This window comes from Lampris incognitus, chromosome 4 (genome assembly GCF_029633865.1).
Source record: "Lampris incognitus isolate fLamInc1 chromosome 4, fLamInc1.hap2, whole genome shotgun sequence".
Classification (NCBI taxonomy): domain Eukaryota; kingdom Metazoa; phylum Chordata; class Actinopteri; order Lampriformes; family Lampridae; genus Lampris; species Lampris incognitus.
The window spans coordinates 47,404,948-47,421,672 of NC_079214.1; the positions used below are offsets into that span (position 1 = coordinate 47,404,948).

A 16,725-nucleotide genomic window follows, 5' to 3' on the forward strand; every position below is an offset into this window, starting at 1 on the left:
CACTAGAAATGACTGAGGATGAAGTCAAGAAAGAAATCGGGGGGGGGGGGGTGCTAGATGTTGAGCGACTAAGGACAAAGATGGTGTAAAGAAGGACAGTCTGTCGATGTTGGTGCAATTTGAGATCACTTCCTAAATCAAAATGGGTGGATCAATTACAGGGTAAGACAATATATCCCAAACCCAATAAAATGCTATAAATGCCAAAGAATGAGACGAATTCAGTGTAGCTGCTGCAGGCCCATTTTTGGCACAACTCACTTCTGGCAAAATCAAAATGAACAGATAGATGTTGTGGTCATATATTGTCAGCTCATCTCCAGCCCAACTCTGTCGCCGTCGTGTGACGAAGGGGCTTTTTCTACTGCTGATATAAATACATACATAATAAACCTGCGATGGCCGGGCGGCCTGTCCAGGGTGTCACCCCGCCTGCCGCCTAATGACTGCTGGGATGGGCTCCAGCATCCCCGCGACCCTAAGAGCAGGATAAGTGGTTTGGATAATGGATGGATGGACATAATAAACAAAAAATCAAATACAATAATAACGGTTGGTTCAACCAAAATAAAACGTGATCGTATAGTTTACAACAGTATTAAATCCCAGCTAGCAGGGGATGTTCCCACAACATTGGCTAACATTCCCTACAGGTTCTGCTTATGTTTTAAAGAAGATGTTTTCATCTAATGTTCAAAGAACTTTTTAAGGGTGTTTACCTATTCAAAATATTGTTCCTATAACGTTAAATGTTAACAAAGGGAGAATCTTTCAGGTGCAACGTCCTGAGGATGTTTTGGGGATGTTGTTGAGGTAACAGATTATAGAATGTTCTAAAACATTCCTGCAATGTTACATGATAACAAAGGAAGAACATTTGCAAAGCAACATTTTGAAAATGTTTTCAGGATGTTATTAAGGCCTGAAATTACGGCACGTTTTTCTATGACATGTTCCCAGAATGTTATCCTAGGAGGTTCTGTGGATGCAACGGAAACTGTAGTTATCTAGGCTGCATACTTTACCAGCTTTGTCCTTAATGACTGGCACTAACAGTACAGACAACATTGAGTCTGGTAACAAGCCATGGACCATAGAGCCAGTAAAAACAGATAGCAAGGAGAGGAGCTAACCTTAGACTGGCATATTTAAGGTGTTCAGCAGTAATATGATCTAAGCCACTTGCCTTGTTAACAGACCGCTTGTTTATAGCTTGGTACATCTCGTGTGACATAATCACCATTGAATCATCACTCTCAATATTGCCCACCTTATACAGATCACTGTGGACACAATTGAATAAGGTACTGTAATGCTGTCGCCATAACTCAACAATACTGTCTGTACCGGGGATACCACCAACAGTGCATGGTAGAGATGTTTTACAGTTGTTGAGAGCTCTCACTTCTTACCAAAAATTAGCAGGATCATTTCTTAACAGCTTCTTAGCCATGGACTCTGCCCTCATGGCTTGCTCATTTTTACAGATGAAGCGAATGGTGTACTTGTATCTTGCATTAGTGAGCTTTTTGTGTTCAAGCTCAGGCCCTTGTCTGGGTCAGCCTGCCATGATTTAAAGGCTTCACGTGCTTCTTCATGATACCCAGCTACATACTTGTTCCAACCGGGCCTGACGTTATGTGTCTTATTTTTATACTTATAGTAGGGCTTATTACATTCATACAGAGCACTAACAATATCATCATACATGCAGCAGAGATCTCTTCTATGCCTCATATCCTTACAATTAATGTCTCTGCACATAACTGTGTCTTTAAGCAGATGTATATTACCCAAAGTTTCATCTGTACGGGCATGATAAGCTAAGATGCCCCCCTTTGTAAGAGTTGACCAGTCCAACCTCCCTGCATTATCACTATCTCCATTACTAGACAGCACAGGTAGATGTTCAACATTTATAGCCACAGCAAGAGGTATGTGATCAGTCGTTGCCGCCCCATACATAATACCCATACTCCCCAATGAGGCATGTGCATCAGCAGTGAGATGAGATGAGATGAGATGAGATATGCATAGAGATTGACTGGGTGGGGGGAATCACGTGGTTGAAGAATGGAACCTTCGTTACATCGTCATAATCTAGTCGGACCAACATCACTTCCTGTCCGTTGATGCTGTTGTGTATCATTTCCGTCGGAGAGACAAGACGTTGGTCGTGTTTTGTTCAGTAAATATTTGTGGAGGTTTTGTTGTGTTGTTATTGCTTATCGGTCAGTCATGTCTGGACGCGAAGCCCTCAACATGAAGTTACCGCCGATCCAGTCCACGGCTGGAGCCGTACCGATTCGAAACGAAAAAGGTGAGATGTGGCCCCTGGGCGAAGAGTAGCATGCTAGTCAGTTTGTGCTAACGCCGAAACTATTTAAAATCGAAATGACGAGCACGTTTCACAACAATTGAGCATTGCAGGGTTACTTTATCTTTATGACAGGTTAATTTGTTGAACTTCGTAACTAGTTAGCATACATAATTGTTAAATTATTGTATTTCCGGTTACAAATTGTATTTTTCGCTGTATTAATGTTTATTTTTAACTCCAAACGCTGCAACATACTCGTGTTTTCCTCTATATGCCAGACTCCCTGAAATAAACACTTATGTACGTTATGGTGTACGTTTTGTTTGTTTTTTTTTTATTTATTAACCAATCAAAGCCAGTTCAAATCGCAATTGATCTCGAATAATTACGTTATAACGTTGAGCTCTCCTGTCAAAACAGAATTCAGTACAAACATCAGCACATTAAAATTGCGATTGTTTTTTTTTTTCTTTCGGCTAATATAAGCTGTTTGGTATCGGCAAAAATACTCTTAATGCACCCCCCCCTTTTATACCTGAATCTGGAAAGATTTAACAAGTTAATGTCAAATAAGGTCCACTACCACGTGTGAATTTTTCGTAAATGTGCACGTCTGTGTATAACTGAAAGAGAGACTCCTGAAGAAAAATAGCTTAAAAATCAGCACGATGGCAAAAAATAAGTCATGTAACAATGAGTCCAGCTACAAATCTGTAGGTATAGGTTAATGCAAACACTTGATTGCATCACAGGGTCTGCCTGTAGGATTCTAGTGACGAATCAAGCATTATTGTAAGACTTTCAATCCGTTTCTCAGGTGAGATCTCTATGGAGAAAGTAAAGGTAAAGAGGTATGTGTCTGGTAAGCGTCCGGACTATGCTCCGATGGAGTCATCAGATGAGGAGGAGGAGGATTTCCAGTTTGTGAAAAAGGGCAAAGATGCAGAGCCAGAGTTGGAGCTGGAGGAAGAAGAAGTCTCTGATCCACGTCTCAAACGTCTGCTCAACCGAGTCTCTGAGGATGTAGAGGAGAGGTAGGAGTTCCTTAGTCGTTATGCCCCTTATTTACTCATTCAGAAGAACTAAATAAAAAAGGTGATCATGGCAAGGATTTTTTTCCAAGTAAAGAACTGGAAAAAAAGAATCTTGATGCAAAAATTTGTTGACAATCAATTTAGATAATCAGGCCTTATTTTCCCCAATTTGTAAAGGTGTTGAAACAGAAATCATTTTTTTCAGGTTGTGTATATATTCATCAAAATTAATATCCAAATCACAATATTTCAGTATTGATTTTTGACAATAGTGTACTGTCCTAATGATAACCATCCTCCTTTATCAGTGAAAATGGCGATTTGATTATTTTCTTTTTTCTCTCAGGCTTGCACGGCACAGACAGATTGCAGAGCCTGAGCTGATAGCCGAGAGTAGCGAAGATTCAGACGAAGGGACCTGGCACCCAGAACGGGAAGAGAGCAGTGAGGAGGAGGAGGAAGAGGAAGAGGAAGAAGTGGATGATGAGGTTCCATAAAATCTGTATTTTTTTACAATAACAATTCAGATTCAAAACCGAGGCTGTGTGTTGTTTGATTGAATGATTTATCTCGAGAAAAGTAGAATGTCTACATTGATCGATTTGTTCTAGACTGTTAATGTGAAATAATAAACCAGCATGTTACATAGCCCTTCAGCTCATATAGCTCACTGCCTCCAGTAGCAATTTTGCCTCTGTTTTTAATAACAGGGATTTCTGATGTAAAAGGAAAATATATCTTTCAACATGAATGCTCTGCTACCACACAGGAAATTGAAAGGCGGCGTGCAATGATGCGTCAGAGAGCACAGGAGCGAAAGAATGAAGAGATGGAGCTCATGGAGGTAGAAGAAGAGGGGAGGTCTGGGGAGGAGTCTGAGTCAGAGTCGGAATATGAGGAATACACAGACAGTGAGGATGAGGCAGAGCCTCGGCTGAAACCTGTATTCATTCGCAAGTAAGAGATGAAACATTACAGCCAGTTCCTGAAATACGCAGTTGTTTGGTGACATTTTGAAGTTTGCCTTGTTTATTTTCATCCCAAGTACTTGCCAAATTACGGAGAACCTCAAGTGGCACTTCTAGTAGTAAACTATCATAGGAGCTTGGACATAGAAGCATGTATTGGCTTCACTGCTAACAAGTTATTATTAACCATGCTAACATAGGCTAGCTTTTAGGATAATGTGCCTGGTGTCAAAATCATTCAAGGACATATTTAAAGATAAGCTAATCTGAGTCTGTCTGTCTGTCCCACAGGAAAGACAGGGTGACTGTTGCAGAGCGTGAGGCAGAGGAGCAGAGGCAGCGAGAGCTGGACGTGGAGAATAAGCGGCAGGCAGAAGAGAGGCGTCGCTACACTCTTAAGATAGTTGAGGAGGAGGCCAAGAAGGAGTTTGAGGAGAACAGGCGCACGCTAGCTGCGCTCGAAGCCCTGGACACTGATGGAGAGAATGAGGAGGAGGAGTATGAAGCCTGGAAGGTCAGAGAACTCAAACGCATCAAGAGGGACAGAGAGGCCCGAGAAGCGTGAGTAAATACAGACCTGACACGAACGACAAACTTTATGGCTGAAATCAATGCTTTCGGATACATTAAATCGTACGTATGTCTGAATTTGATGCTTAAACATATGATCCCCTAAGATGAACTTTGTCAGTGCTCACAGGCTTAGATTCTGCAACAATATGCAGACTCAAAACAATGCAAGAAGCAAAACTACTTAGAATAAGTACATTACAAATGACAGGTTGCATATTGAGGGCAAGGAATAACCTTCTGAAATAGTCTTCTTTCTGAGTAATGGACAGACTGGGCACTAGTTGATAACTCTGCCTTTTAAAATAAAAGTAAACTGATGAGAAAACGTCAATAAAGATAAAATATCCTAACTACTAGTACGCAGCGGTTTTTACAGCAAGAATCAAAAACACCTTAAATAAATAATCAAGAAATGTAAATTGGAAGTATATATGACCATAAAGGTAAGGGTATTATAAAAACAAAGAGAGAAAATGATACCATCAGGATCCACAATATCAATTAAGAGTAAAGTCATGCTTATGTGCCAAATATCAATAAAACATCCTTCTGAATGGTAACCGAAATAAGGTTGAATGTAATAAACATTTTCTACAGGTTTGTTTAGCATAAGACAAGGGTTAGATACAAAAGGCCATAAGCATTCTGCTTAGATTCAGATTTTAGTGTTCAACTAGGAAAGCACCATTAGCTGCAAGAAAATCAAATCAAAAATCAAATCAATTTTATTTGTATAGCCCAATATCACAAATTACAAATTTGCCTCAGTGGGCTTAACAGCAACACAACATCCTGTCCTTAGACCCTCTCATCGGATAAGGAACAACCCCCTCAAAAACCCCTTTAACAGGGAGAAAAAATAGGAAGAAACCTGGCAAGACTGAACCAATGGTATGTGTTGGCAAGATGGTTACTAAGTGGTTACTAGAACCTTTTGAACAGCCAGTCATAAGCAGTTTACAATGCAATAACCTTGAGCAAGATTTAATGTTCCACCATTAATTTCTGTGCAAAAAAAAGAGTAGAAATACATGTTATAGAATTTAAAAATGTTGACTACATCCACACATCTTAAGTAGCTGAATGTTTTAAATTAAAAATAGTGTTTTTTAGATTAAGAAATTAAGAATAATCTCCATGCTCAAATATGTTGGACTGGTTAGAGTCCATATTTTTGAGTGAACAATAACAGATAAAGTGACAACATGAATGGCATGGTTCTCGGATAGTCCGCTTATAGACATTGAACACATGTTTACCAATAATATTTTTGGACTATTAATGCAAAACCACAACACTTGAGTAAGTTACAGTCCTGCATGGCTAATAAACTACACAGCATTCAGTAGCATATAGCCTCTGTTGTGGTGTTGACAGTGGTGTGTGGTGTGTGTTCCCAGCATGGAAAAGGAGAAGACAGAGATTGACAGATTCCACAACTTGACGGAAGAGGAGAGGCGGGCGGAGCTCCGTAACAGCGGTAAAGTCATCACAAATAAGGCCTCCAAGGGAAAATACAAGTTCCTCCAGAAATACTACCACCGGGGAGCCTTCTTTATGGTGAGTCACTTTAAAAGATTAGGACAGTGCTGTTTCCCATGACAACCTCAAGAATCCTTTTTTAAAAAAAATAAAAAATATATATATATTAACCTTATTGTGTCAGGGTGTCTGGGTAGCATAGCGGTCTATTCCATTACCTACCAACACAGGGATTGCCGGTTCGAATCCCTGTGTTACCTCTGGCTGGGTCGGCTATCCCTACAGACACAATTGGCTGTGTCTGCAGGTGGGAAGCCGGATGCGGGTATGTGTCCTGGTTGCTGCGCTAGCACCTCCTCTGGTCAGTCGGGGTGCCTGTTCAAGGGGGAGGGGGAACTGGGGGGAATGGCGTGATCCTCCCACGCGCTACGTCCCACTGGCGAAACTCCTCAGTCAGGTGAAAAGACGTGGCTGGCGACTCAACATGTATCGGAGGAAGCACATGGTAGTCGGCAGCCCTCCCCGACTCGGCTCGGAAAAATAGGGTAATTAGCCAAGTACAATTGGGGAGAAAAAGGGGGAAAAGTCTAAAAAAACCAAAAACCTTATTGTGTCATATACATTAAAGGTGTACTGTGTCCGCCAGTCAACCCCTCCCCTTTCCAAACAGCACTGTATACATGCACTCTAACTTGAGAGAACATGGTCAGTCTGCTTTATGTAACACAACTACACTGGTGTCAAAGGAAAATGTTATTTCACTTTAATTTACAACTGTTGACAGATGGTGTTATTCCCTAAAGTTAGGTAAAGAGACAGTAGAGCAGAGCAGATGGCGACTACTGTAGCAACTTAAACTAACAGTAGACAATGCTAACATGCTGCAGACTGGGGACGTAATCTGGTTGTATTATGTTTATTTTACCCTTTTATAATAATTGTTTGCTTATTTTGTTGCTAATTTAGAATAATAAGCCAATTCGGTAATTGCTTTTTATTTACCTGTATCTTGGTTTAGGTAAAGAATGGGTGTTCACATCCTAAAATTGAAGTGTAATTAGTGCTGATATGTTTAGATTATGGTCATGTTTAAAAGTTATAATTGGGGTGTCTAGATTATAGGGCTGGATATTGGCAAGGACCTCGTGATACGATACATACATGGGTCACGATACGATTGTTTCATGATACATTGCGATACAAAATATATTGCGATACATGGCAATACTAATAAAAATATAGCTGAAAATGCAACTTGCTGTGTACCACCTGGGTAGTCGAATATTTATATTACATTATATTTTGATTAGTCAGCTGACAAATTGAGTCAAAACTATTTAATTCATTATGTCTATTCCAATTTATTAGAACGGTAACACAACATATTTACTGTGGGCTGACTGTCAACATATTCGACTATCAAGATAAATAATACTGAACACCAACCAAAACCCTCAAATCTAGTGAGGAAATTTAAGATCTGGGAGAGGTATTGAATTTTGAAATACAGACTATATCTGAGCTGCTGAAATAGGGCCCTTTGATGGACTGGCGGTCTGTCCATGGTGTCTCCCCGCCTGCCGCCCAGTGACTGCTGGGGTAGGCTCCAGCATTCCTGTGACCCCGATTGGGATAAGCAGCTTGGGTAATGGATGGACGATTAGTTATTTGAGTTGATGATCGACAGAAGATTAATCATTTACCATTTTGGTAGTTGATTAATTATTTGAGTCATTCATCAAGTAAAAACAAACATTTGTTGGTCACTTTCATAAAGGCTAAATTTTGCTTGCCTTCCTTATAGAACAACTACTTGGGTTTAATTTTTTTTTTTTGTGGCTGTTTGTTACTTTTAAGTCAGTTTTAAGACATCACTTTGGACTCTGGGAACCAGGATAATCAGCTGCCCTCATAGCTCAAAGTAAAAGTCATACCGACAACATTTTTTTTTGTGAGCATCACAAGGCTTCAGTGAAGATGCTGATGTATTATGTGAACCTACTGTTTATGGTATAGGAACTGTCACAGTTTAAAAACTGCCGTCTGTTTTTGACAAGAACGTCAGAGCTCAGTTTAACATGGCAGTCTGAAGATGGCCATTCATGAGTATTCTGATTTAAGTCTGAATGATCAAAATATTTATAAAAAAATACATTGATTATGAAAATAATTGTTAGTTGCAGCCTGTAATGTAATGCATTGGCTGGTAAAATTCACAACATTCTTAATGATTGAACATGAATAGCACCCAGCTTGTGGTGCTTCAGATAAACGGGGGAAAACATTTGCAGGAATCATTAAGACACCTTAAGAGTGCATGGAGATCTGTGGTCCTTAACCAATACATTAACACTGAATCTGATGCCTTTTCCAGGACGAGGAGCAGGATGTTTACAAGAGAGACTTCAGCGCACCGACTTTAGAAGACCACTTCAACAAAACCATCTTGCCCAAAGTTATGCAGGTCAGCTGGACATCAATGCTTTTTGTATTTGTTACACACAGCACTGATGTATCCTGTAGGCTGTTCAGGAAGATGTTAGTCACCTTAGTAATTGTGTTGTTCTGTTGTTCATTCATCAGTTAGAATTCCCATGTAAAGTTATTTGTTTGCTTCCATCAGGTCAAAAACTTTGGTCGCTCTGGGCGCACTAAGTACACCCATCTGGTGGACCAGGACACCACATCATTCGACTCTGCCTGGGCGCAGGAGAGTGCTCAGAACAGCAAGTTCTTCAAGCAGAAGGCCGCAGGAGTGAGGGATGTGTTTGACAGACCCACACTAAAGAAGAGGAAGACCTAAGGCTGATGAACTGGGACAAACTTTGTCAGGCTCGCAATGCAGCTTCAAAGACTATTCTGAGATTTTGTATGTGGTCTGTACTGAGCTTATTTTATATCTACAGTGATTCTAGACCAGTGTTATAAATTCAAGAACACATCCATTCTTTTGTGGCTTCTGAGGATCTGTTCACAGCAGAAAGGAAAAAAGTTGCTCAGAAGACTTGCATGATAGTTCCTCAGTTCATTTTTAAAGTGCAATAGAGCAATACTTCCTTAATTTGTAATGGGATAAACCTTTCAAAGATAACTTATTTGTCCCTTACAACTGTCATAACAAAAGAAATCTTAAAAGATAGTCAAGCTATTACATTTGGGCAAAAATGTGAAGTGAAGGGGATGTCAGCCTTGGACAAAATTGCTTTAAATTGCTTTAATTTGGGAAGTTTAGATCTGCTTATATCAAGTTTTGGTGTCCTTCACAAAATATTACCGCATTGACACTGAATGGGAAAATAATTCTATTGAACATTGTAACAGTACGCAATGTTGTTTTTTTTTACAAGCATATAGATGCAGTCCTCGGTTCGTTCATTGCTTTCACGTGAGATAATCCTATTTGCTAATTAAAGCCCAAATGTGTTTAGAAGGAACAACGTCTATAGTTAATCAAGGGTCTTTAATTCTTTTAACATTAACTGGTTTGAAACTTGGCTTCCTTAGTAACAGACTTTGGAAATATTTTAATGTTCAACATGTGACAGATAATTTAACAAGTTACCCCCCCCTTTTTTTTTCCTCCCCAGTTGTACTTGGCCAATTACCTCACTTTTCCAAGCCATCCCGGTCACTGCTCCACCCCCTCTGCCGATCCGGGGAGGGCTGCAGACTACCACATGTCTCCTCCGATACATGTAGAGTCGCCAGCTGCATCTTTTCACCTGACAGTGAGGAGTTCCACCAGAGGGACGTAGTGCGTGGGAGGATCACGCTACTCCCCCCCAGTTCCCCCTCCCCCTGAACAGGTGCCCCGACTGACCAGAGGAGGTGCTAGTGTAGCAACTAGGATCACACCCACATCTGGCTTCTCACCTGCCGACACGGCCAATTATGTCCGTAGAGGCACCTGACCAAGCCAGAGGTAACATGGGGATTCAAACCGGCGATCCCTGTGTTGGTAGGCAATCCAGACGCCCCAAGTTAATTCTGATTGAGGCTTTTTTTCTCTTCATACGCTTAGACTGGAAACACACCAGCCATTCTCAGCATGTTCATTTTCTTCTAGTGAAAATCACCCAGAAGACCTCATACATGTTTACAGTAGCTTGTGGTTTTTGACCTCATATAGTTGCAGTAAGATATCATTCGATTTTTCTTTCAGCTTATGCGTGCCTGTTGTAATTTTGTACATACAATCTTGTAATAAAGTTTAGTGCAAAATTTGTTCCTGTTGTGACATAAGGGTAATGAAACTTTGAATGTGTTTAAAGAAAAGACCCACATTTCCCATTTGTGGTTTTAATTAATCTTAAATGCGTAATAGATGCAATTAGTTTAAATTTTTTAATTATTAGCAAAAAATAGGCAAGCCAATGTCAATCCTCTCAAGGTTAAAGAACTTTTCAGGAAGAATAAACAAAACAAAACAAAAAATCTTAATTTGAGGTGCTTTAACCAGGGCACCCCTTTAGAACATGGATCAGTCCAGTATGTAAATTCTGCTGAGTTCAGTTTGTTTAGTTGGTCAGGGCCACCAAGGCTTCGACCACATTTCCCATGTGTTCCCGCAGACTGCGCTCTGCCACACCTCTGGAAATCTCCATCTCTGCCATCTGGAGGTAAACAAAGTAGTGGAAATTCAATGAAGGACATCTTCAGTAAAGTTAATTGTGTCCAGCATCTCAGTTGGTTTGGTGGCTCTTGTTTATGATCCAATTTGCATTTTATAACAATTCTAAACCATCAAAATTTGGTATGCAAATGCACAAAATTTGCCACGAAGCTATCTGCTGAGAAGTGTCACAATACCTCAACACAACATTTTAATGTCCTGACATTGATACTACTGATAAGCAACTGATTTAAAAACAGCAAGGATGACAGACACTACATGAAGAAATGCATGAAGTTAAAATGACTTTGAAAGAAACTTACAATTAGTTCCACATCCTCCTTCTTGATAGTGACTTTGGCCAACTCCTTTTCTCTGAAATGACAGGGGAACACAATTGGTACAATAAAGCAACCGGATAACGTTACGTGTTCAAAAGCTCTAAATTCCGCAAACGGTAAACTATTCAAAATGATGTGTTTCATAACCAGTTCATTATTCTTCCATGTTAAATATGTATGGGTCTGAATTATTTCACATTATTTCCAACAGCTATCCATCTTCTGTACCTGTCAGATAAACTTAGGACCAGTGGTCTCCTGGCATGTATAATCAAGGGCCACACGTGAGCAGGTCCTAATTCCATGATGCCCTTTTACTCCCCCCACCTCTCAATGACAGTGTATTTTAACAGTGATATGAGTTTGATGTAGTTTTTGGCTGGAAAAGGAACCCGCACACTCCTGTGCTCTTGAGACAAGGTAGGAAACCGCAACTCAAGAGTGTAGTTCAGAGTTTGTATTGTATTGAGTCAAGATTAAACCAACCTCTCCTGTTTGGCTTTCTGTTCCCGCGATCTTCTATCTCCTATTACTGACATGGCCTGAAACAGGAAATATATGTTCACGTTAATCCCTCCGATGGATGGATAACCTGAATTTTATAGCCTCACACATGGACCGATGAAGGCTGATTCCAGTTAATCGCCCCCTAATAATAATAAAAAAAATTATTTATAAAACAATTTTCAAAATTAGCGGTAGAGTTCTTCAAATAATAATTAAAAACACGGCTTAAATACAAGTTTTAGAACCAAGTATATAACACACATCTTTTCAAGTAATTTAACAAAGTGCAAAAATCGACCTATAATAAAAGTCATCCTGGACCAGAGATGAGCTTTGTTAACTTTAACGCTGGAATGGCCGCATGCTTGCTGGCTAACGTTAGCCTCCACCCACCGTTTCTAAATCGGAGCTGGAGATTTCCTTCTCCTCCGCATAGTCGGTGACCCTCTCCAAATCGGCGGCTCCACTATCATGTTTACGAGGCTTCTCTACTGGTTTTCCAGTGCAATTTTCCTCAGCTTCTAGGTCCAAGTCGACATCGCCCTCAGCCGCCATGTTTGCTCCCGTGAGGCCGGAACGTAAAAGAAAGTCCCCCGTAACACATCGGGAGTAAAATTGTGTAGCACCGGACACGCGTATTTTTTTTGTTTTTTACTGAAAAGAGTACAATTGGTACAACATTGTACATACACACATGCCATCAGACCAAGTAACTACAAACAACCGCACACCGTCACATCCGATGGTCATAGCACAAGTAAATAAGAAAATAAATAAATAAAAAAAACTATAGTATTGACAATAATAATGAGAATGATAATGATGCTGAACAAAAATAAAATACTTTTAATCGGGGGGTAAATTTAAAGCGCACATTAAGTGAAAAAGTCGTAATGTAAGCAAGCATTATATGTTTTGACTGCTTTTCTGCTTGTGTTTCTGGAAATTGTAAATATATATTTCTCAATGTCTATAATTAAAGCAGGGAAGGATGGTTTATTATTTAAACATTCACTTTTATGTATGTGAAATTTTGCACAAAAAAAACAAACAAAACCCTAACAAGTTGTATTAAGTAAAACTTATTGTTAATTTCACTATTTGTGTCATGGAAAAAAACAATACATATTCCAATTTAAGGGGGAAATTATTACAGACTTTAGATAAGCATGTACCAAAGTTTTCTGGAAAAGGTGCAGTCCCAAAAATAAATGTGTGATTGTCTCACTTTGAGTTTTGCACAAAGAACAACTGGGGTTCATTGTTTTTAGAAATCTTCTCAGGTACTGACTCGTTGGGTAAAACCTGGGTCATAATTTAAAGGAAATCTCTTTTATTTTGTTATTTATCAAAAATGTATATTGTAGCATCCAAACCTTTTCCCAACAGATATTAGCAATACATTTACTAAGATGAAAAATGACATAGGGTACAGAGACTATAGTTTGTTGGAACAAAGCATGAATAGCTCTGTTATTATTCGTATGAGATACAGCAAAACAGATTTTGCCAACTGGCACCTTAGCTCCATTCAACAATGAAGAGTCATCTAAATCCACAGAGGGAGAATTTTTAAAGAGCATACAAACTTCAGCAGAAACAGCATCAAAAATGACAGCGTATTCTTTAGGTGAGACAGCAAGGTTAAATTTAATGCTGAACTCTTCATATTTCAGTAAAAGACCCTATTGAAGAGCTGACCCAACAACATTATTTTGTTGTCATACCAGTTCTGCAAAAAAAAAATGTGTGTGCGTGTGTATGTGTGTGTGTGTTTATAAAGTACATAATTGTTGTTTCAAATGAAAAATTTGTGGGTGATTTTCATTTTTTTTTTTTTTTTGTAGATTAATGTCCATGAGAGGAGTATCTGTTAATGGAATGCCGAAAGTTTCACAGGGATTTTATCAACATTATAATTACAAAGAAGAATAAAATGAAGACCAACAAGTTTTGAAAATATATAATGTGGAAAGATATTCCAAATAGAGGTAGTATTTTTTTATAGATAGGACTTAATCCAATTTATTTTGAAAGTTTGATTTAGGGTTGTAAAATCTAAGAAATTTAAGCCTCCCTTTTCATAAGAATTCATCACTACTCATCACTACTAGGCAGTGTGTTTGATTCCTCCAAACAAATTTAATAACAGTTAGTCAATGGATTTGAGTGTCCGACTATCTAAATATAAAGATAGGGCAGTATATGTTAGTCGAGATATTCCTTCTGCCTTTGATAGCAAAACTCTACCCTTCAAGCCCAGGTCCCTTTGGAGCCACTGATTGAGATGTTTCTTAGTTTAGTCAATTATGGGGTCAAAGTTCAGTGGACATCTTGCTATTTGATCTTTTGCAATAATTATGCCTAAATATGTCACACAGTTTTTTTGTCCTTTTTGATTTTCCCCCTTTTCTCCCCAATTGCACCAGGCCAATTACCCCACTCTTCTGAACCGTCCCGGTCGCTGCTCCACTCCCTCTGCTAATCCGGGGAGGGCTTGCAGACTACCACATGCCTCCTCCAATGCAAGTGGAGTCGCCAGTCCCTTCTTTTCACCTGACAGCGAGGAGTTTCACCAGGGGGATGTAGCAGGAGGGAGGATCACGCTGTTCCCCCAGTTCCCCCTCCCACCTGAACAGGCGCCCCGACCGACCAGAGGAGGCGCTATTGCAGCGACCAGGACACACCCACATCCGGCTTCCCACCCGCAGACACGGCCAATTGTGTCTATAGGGACACCCGACCAAGCCGTATGTAACACGGGGATTCGAACCAACGACCCCCGTGTTGGTAGGCAACGGAATAGACCGCTATGCTACCCGGACGCCCCTGCTCCATATAATTCAGCTATATTGTTCACTTTGTTTGTTAGAAGGAACATCCACCCAGTAGTATAACAAGAAAACACCGGTTCCAGTTACTCCAAATGAAGCACACCACAAACATCATACGTACAAAAGGGAGGTACATGCTAATATTGTGGAAAGTAGGATACACTTTAAACAAATATGTTGCAACAGTTCTATACAGCCTAATTTAAACATTTGTTATTCTTCAAGAGGAATCAGATGACTGAGATATCGCTTCAGTTTTGAACTTTATCCGGCCATGCTTTTCCACGGTGTTTAAGACTCACTTGAACACATGAAACTAAATCATCACGCAACGACTTTACCAGTAAAGATTTCCTATGTAGAATTAGATGCACACAGGAAGGTATGTTGAAATGACAACACAATAAAATAAAATAAAGAAAATCAAAAGATAATTACGTTCTCTTTAAACATACTATTACAGGAAAACCATTTTGGAAATTTGATATTCAATTCAATTCAATTCAATTCAATTCAATTCACTGTCATTAAAAACAATGTGCAGGCACATGTTAAAAATGAAATGAGGGCTGTGGCTTCACCAAACAGTGCAAGACAGACACAGACAAACACAGCAAACACAATATTATATTGTGTTTGTCTGTGTCTGTCTTAACTTAACTTAAAACTTAACTTAAAATAGCATATAATGTATATCTTATATTGTCAATATAAGCTATACATTATATGCTATTTTAAGTTTCATGCCCTCAATCTTATTTATTCATTTGAATTTGTTTAATTCTTTTCATTATGTTTTTTTTCCCAATTGTTTTGTGACACACCGTGGAACTTGGGTTTTGAAAATTGCTGGAAAGTTATAAGATTGCTGTTATTACTACCACTAACACTGCTACTACGGCCACTACTGTCTGACTGCCTATCTAAGACAATAACTAGATTATGTTGACTTTTAAACATCCGGATCTGTAAATCGCTCTGTGCTTTTCTTCATTCTATTCCTGTCCGTTGTAAGAGGTTTACTTCTACTTTAATAAATATAACCCATTAGCCAGTGGTAATAGATTTCCTACGTGTTCCAGGCTTTTCCATGCCTTTGGTGTGGAATTAGTGTATTCACTCCAGCCTCTCTAATCAGCTTAAGGAAGAAGAAACCTCCCTGCCCCTTCAGACCTGACCAGGTCTGAAAACATATCAGAGCTTTTTGACTCAGATAACACACAGTCAAGTTATTTTCTATGTCGGCATGAGGCATGTGTGCTATAGCTGAGAGTGCCCAGCGAAATGGCACATGGGCCTGTCAGACATTGTTGTCCTCATGCTAACCCCTTCATCTTGCTATATGACTGATCGATGAGGATCTGTGTGGACATTTGGAGCTTCCTCATCTCAGCTGTCTATGGGAAAGGATGTCGTGGCGTTGTCTTTGGGCCCAGGTGAGAATGGTACATAGTTTAGTGTTTATGGTTGGCTAGACTTTCAAAGTGACTGTGGTGAGAGAGTGAAAGCCTCTGAAAGATATGAGCAAAAATGTGCATGCAGTGTGCATGCAAATTATTTCCATAATCATTATACTTAAAGCCACTCTAATGTTGGTATCTCCACCTTGCTTCGTATTTATATTTTTTCTTACTTTCATCCTGGATTTTATCCTCTTATCTTCTGCTGCATCAAGTCAACTCCCCCATAAGATCATAAAAGTTTCATCAAATTTCACATAACATCAAGGATGCTGGGGTCAGCTGTGCACATGTTGTACGTGATGTTGTATGTCAAATTTTAGGCTTTAATAGGATGCCTTGTTCACAGATTTAGTAAGTTTGATAGAGTTTTGTCTTATCTATCGCTCTGGTGAGCTCAAATATTGCCTCGACAGATCCCTTTAATCCCTAGACTCCCAATATGTAGAAAGTTTGCATTTTACTTTAATACTCATAGTTACAGTGACCGTAATACCTCCAGTGATATGTCTGTTTAGCATTGTTGCACATAGTTAGTATTTCCATGGGGGCCTTTATTAATCTGTCCTCAATCTAAATCCAAAGAATATGAGC

The 16,725-nt window shown here is 39.5% G+C and overlaps 2 protein-coding genes across 3 annotated transcripts; one reads left to right on the forward strand and one right to left on the reverse strand.

Moving 5' to 3' along the window:
- The first annotated feature begins 2,152 nt into the window (after nt 1–2,152).
- On the forward strand, nt 2,153–10,471 carry mfap1 (microfibril associated protein 1). 2 transcript variants are annotated; one of them, XR_008810149.1, is made up of 9 exons: nt 2,153–2,320; nt 3,138–3,354; nt 3,701–3,842; nt 4,124–4,311; nt 4,614–4,883; nt 6,296–6,455; nt 8,752–8,841; nt 9,001–9,246; nt 9,965–10,471. XR_008810149.1 is itself a non-coding variant. In XM_056278296.1 (8 exons), the coding sequence occupies exons 1-8, from the start codon at nt 2,239–2,241 to the stop codon at nt 9,178–9,180; spliced, it is 1,329 nt and encodes a 442-aa protein (XP_056134271.1). In that variant the 5' UTR covers nt 2,153–2,238; the 3' UTR covers nt 9,181–10,471. The 2 variants fall into 2 exon arrangements, 1 of the variants encoding a protein (XP_056134271.1); XM_056278296.1 differs by having other exon boundaries at nt 9,001–10,471.
- A 200-nt stretch (nt 10,472–10,671) lies between these two features.
- hypk (huntingtin interacting protein K) lies at nt 10,672–12,424 on the reverse strand. Its single transcript, XM_056278297.1, has 4 exons — nt 12,231–12,424; nt 11,817–11,872; nt 11,313–11,364; nt 10,672–10,990 (listed from the first exon to the last, which is right to left on the reverse strand). Exons 1-4 carry the CDS (start codon nt 12,390–12,392, stop codon nt 10,895–10,897), a joined length of 366 nt encoding a protein of 121 aa, XP_056134272.1. The 5' UTR covers nt 12,393–12,424; the 3' UTR covers nt 10,672–10,894.
- Between the last annotated feature and the right edge of the window lie 4,301 nt (nt 12,425–16,725).

Coding starts and splice junctions, on each gene's coding strand:
- mfap1 (XM_056278296.1), top strand. CDS start 2,239: ATGTCTGGACGCGAAGCCCTCAACATGAAGTTACCGCCGATCCAGTCC. Junction 3,843..4,123: donor AGGAAGAAGTGGATGATGAG/GTTCCATAAAAT, acceptor GCTACCACACAG/GAAATTGAAAGGCGGCGTGC. Junction 4,884..6,295: donor GACAGAGAGGCCCGAGAAGC/GTGAGTAAATAC, acceptor GTGTGTTCCCAG/CATGGAAAAGGAGAAGACAG.
- hypk (XM_056278297.1), bottom strand. CDS start 12,392: ATGGCGGCTGAGGGCGATGTCGACTTGGACCTAGAAGCTGAGGAAAAT. Junction 11,365..11,816: donor CAGAAAGCCAAACAGGAGAG/GTTGGTTTAATC, acceptor CTGTCATTTCAG/AGAAAAGGAGTTGGCCAAAG. Junction 10,991..11,312: donor AGGAGGATGTGGAACTAATT/GTAAGTTTCTTT, acceptor GTTTACCTCCAG/ATGGCAGAGATGGAGATTTC.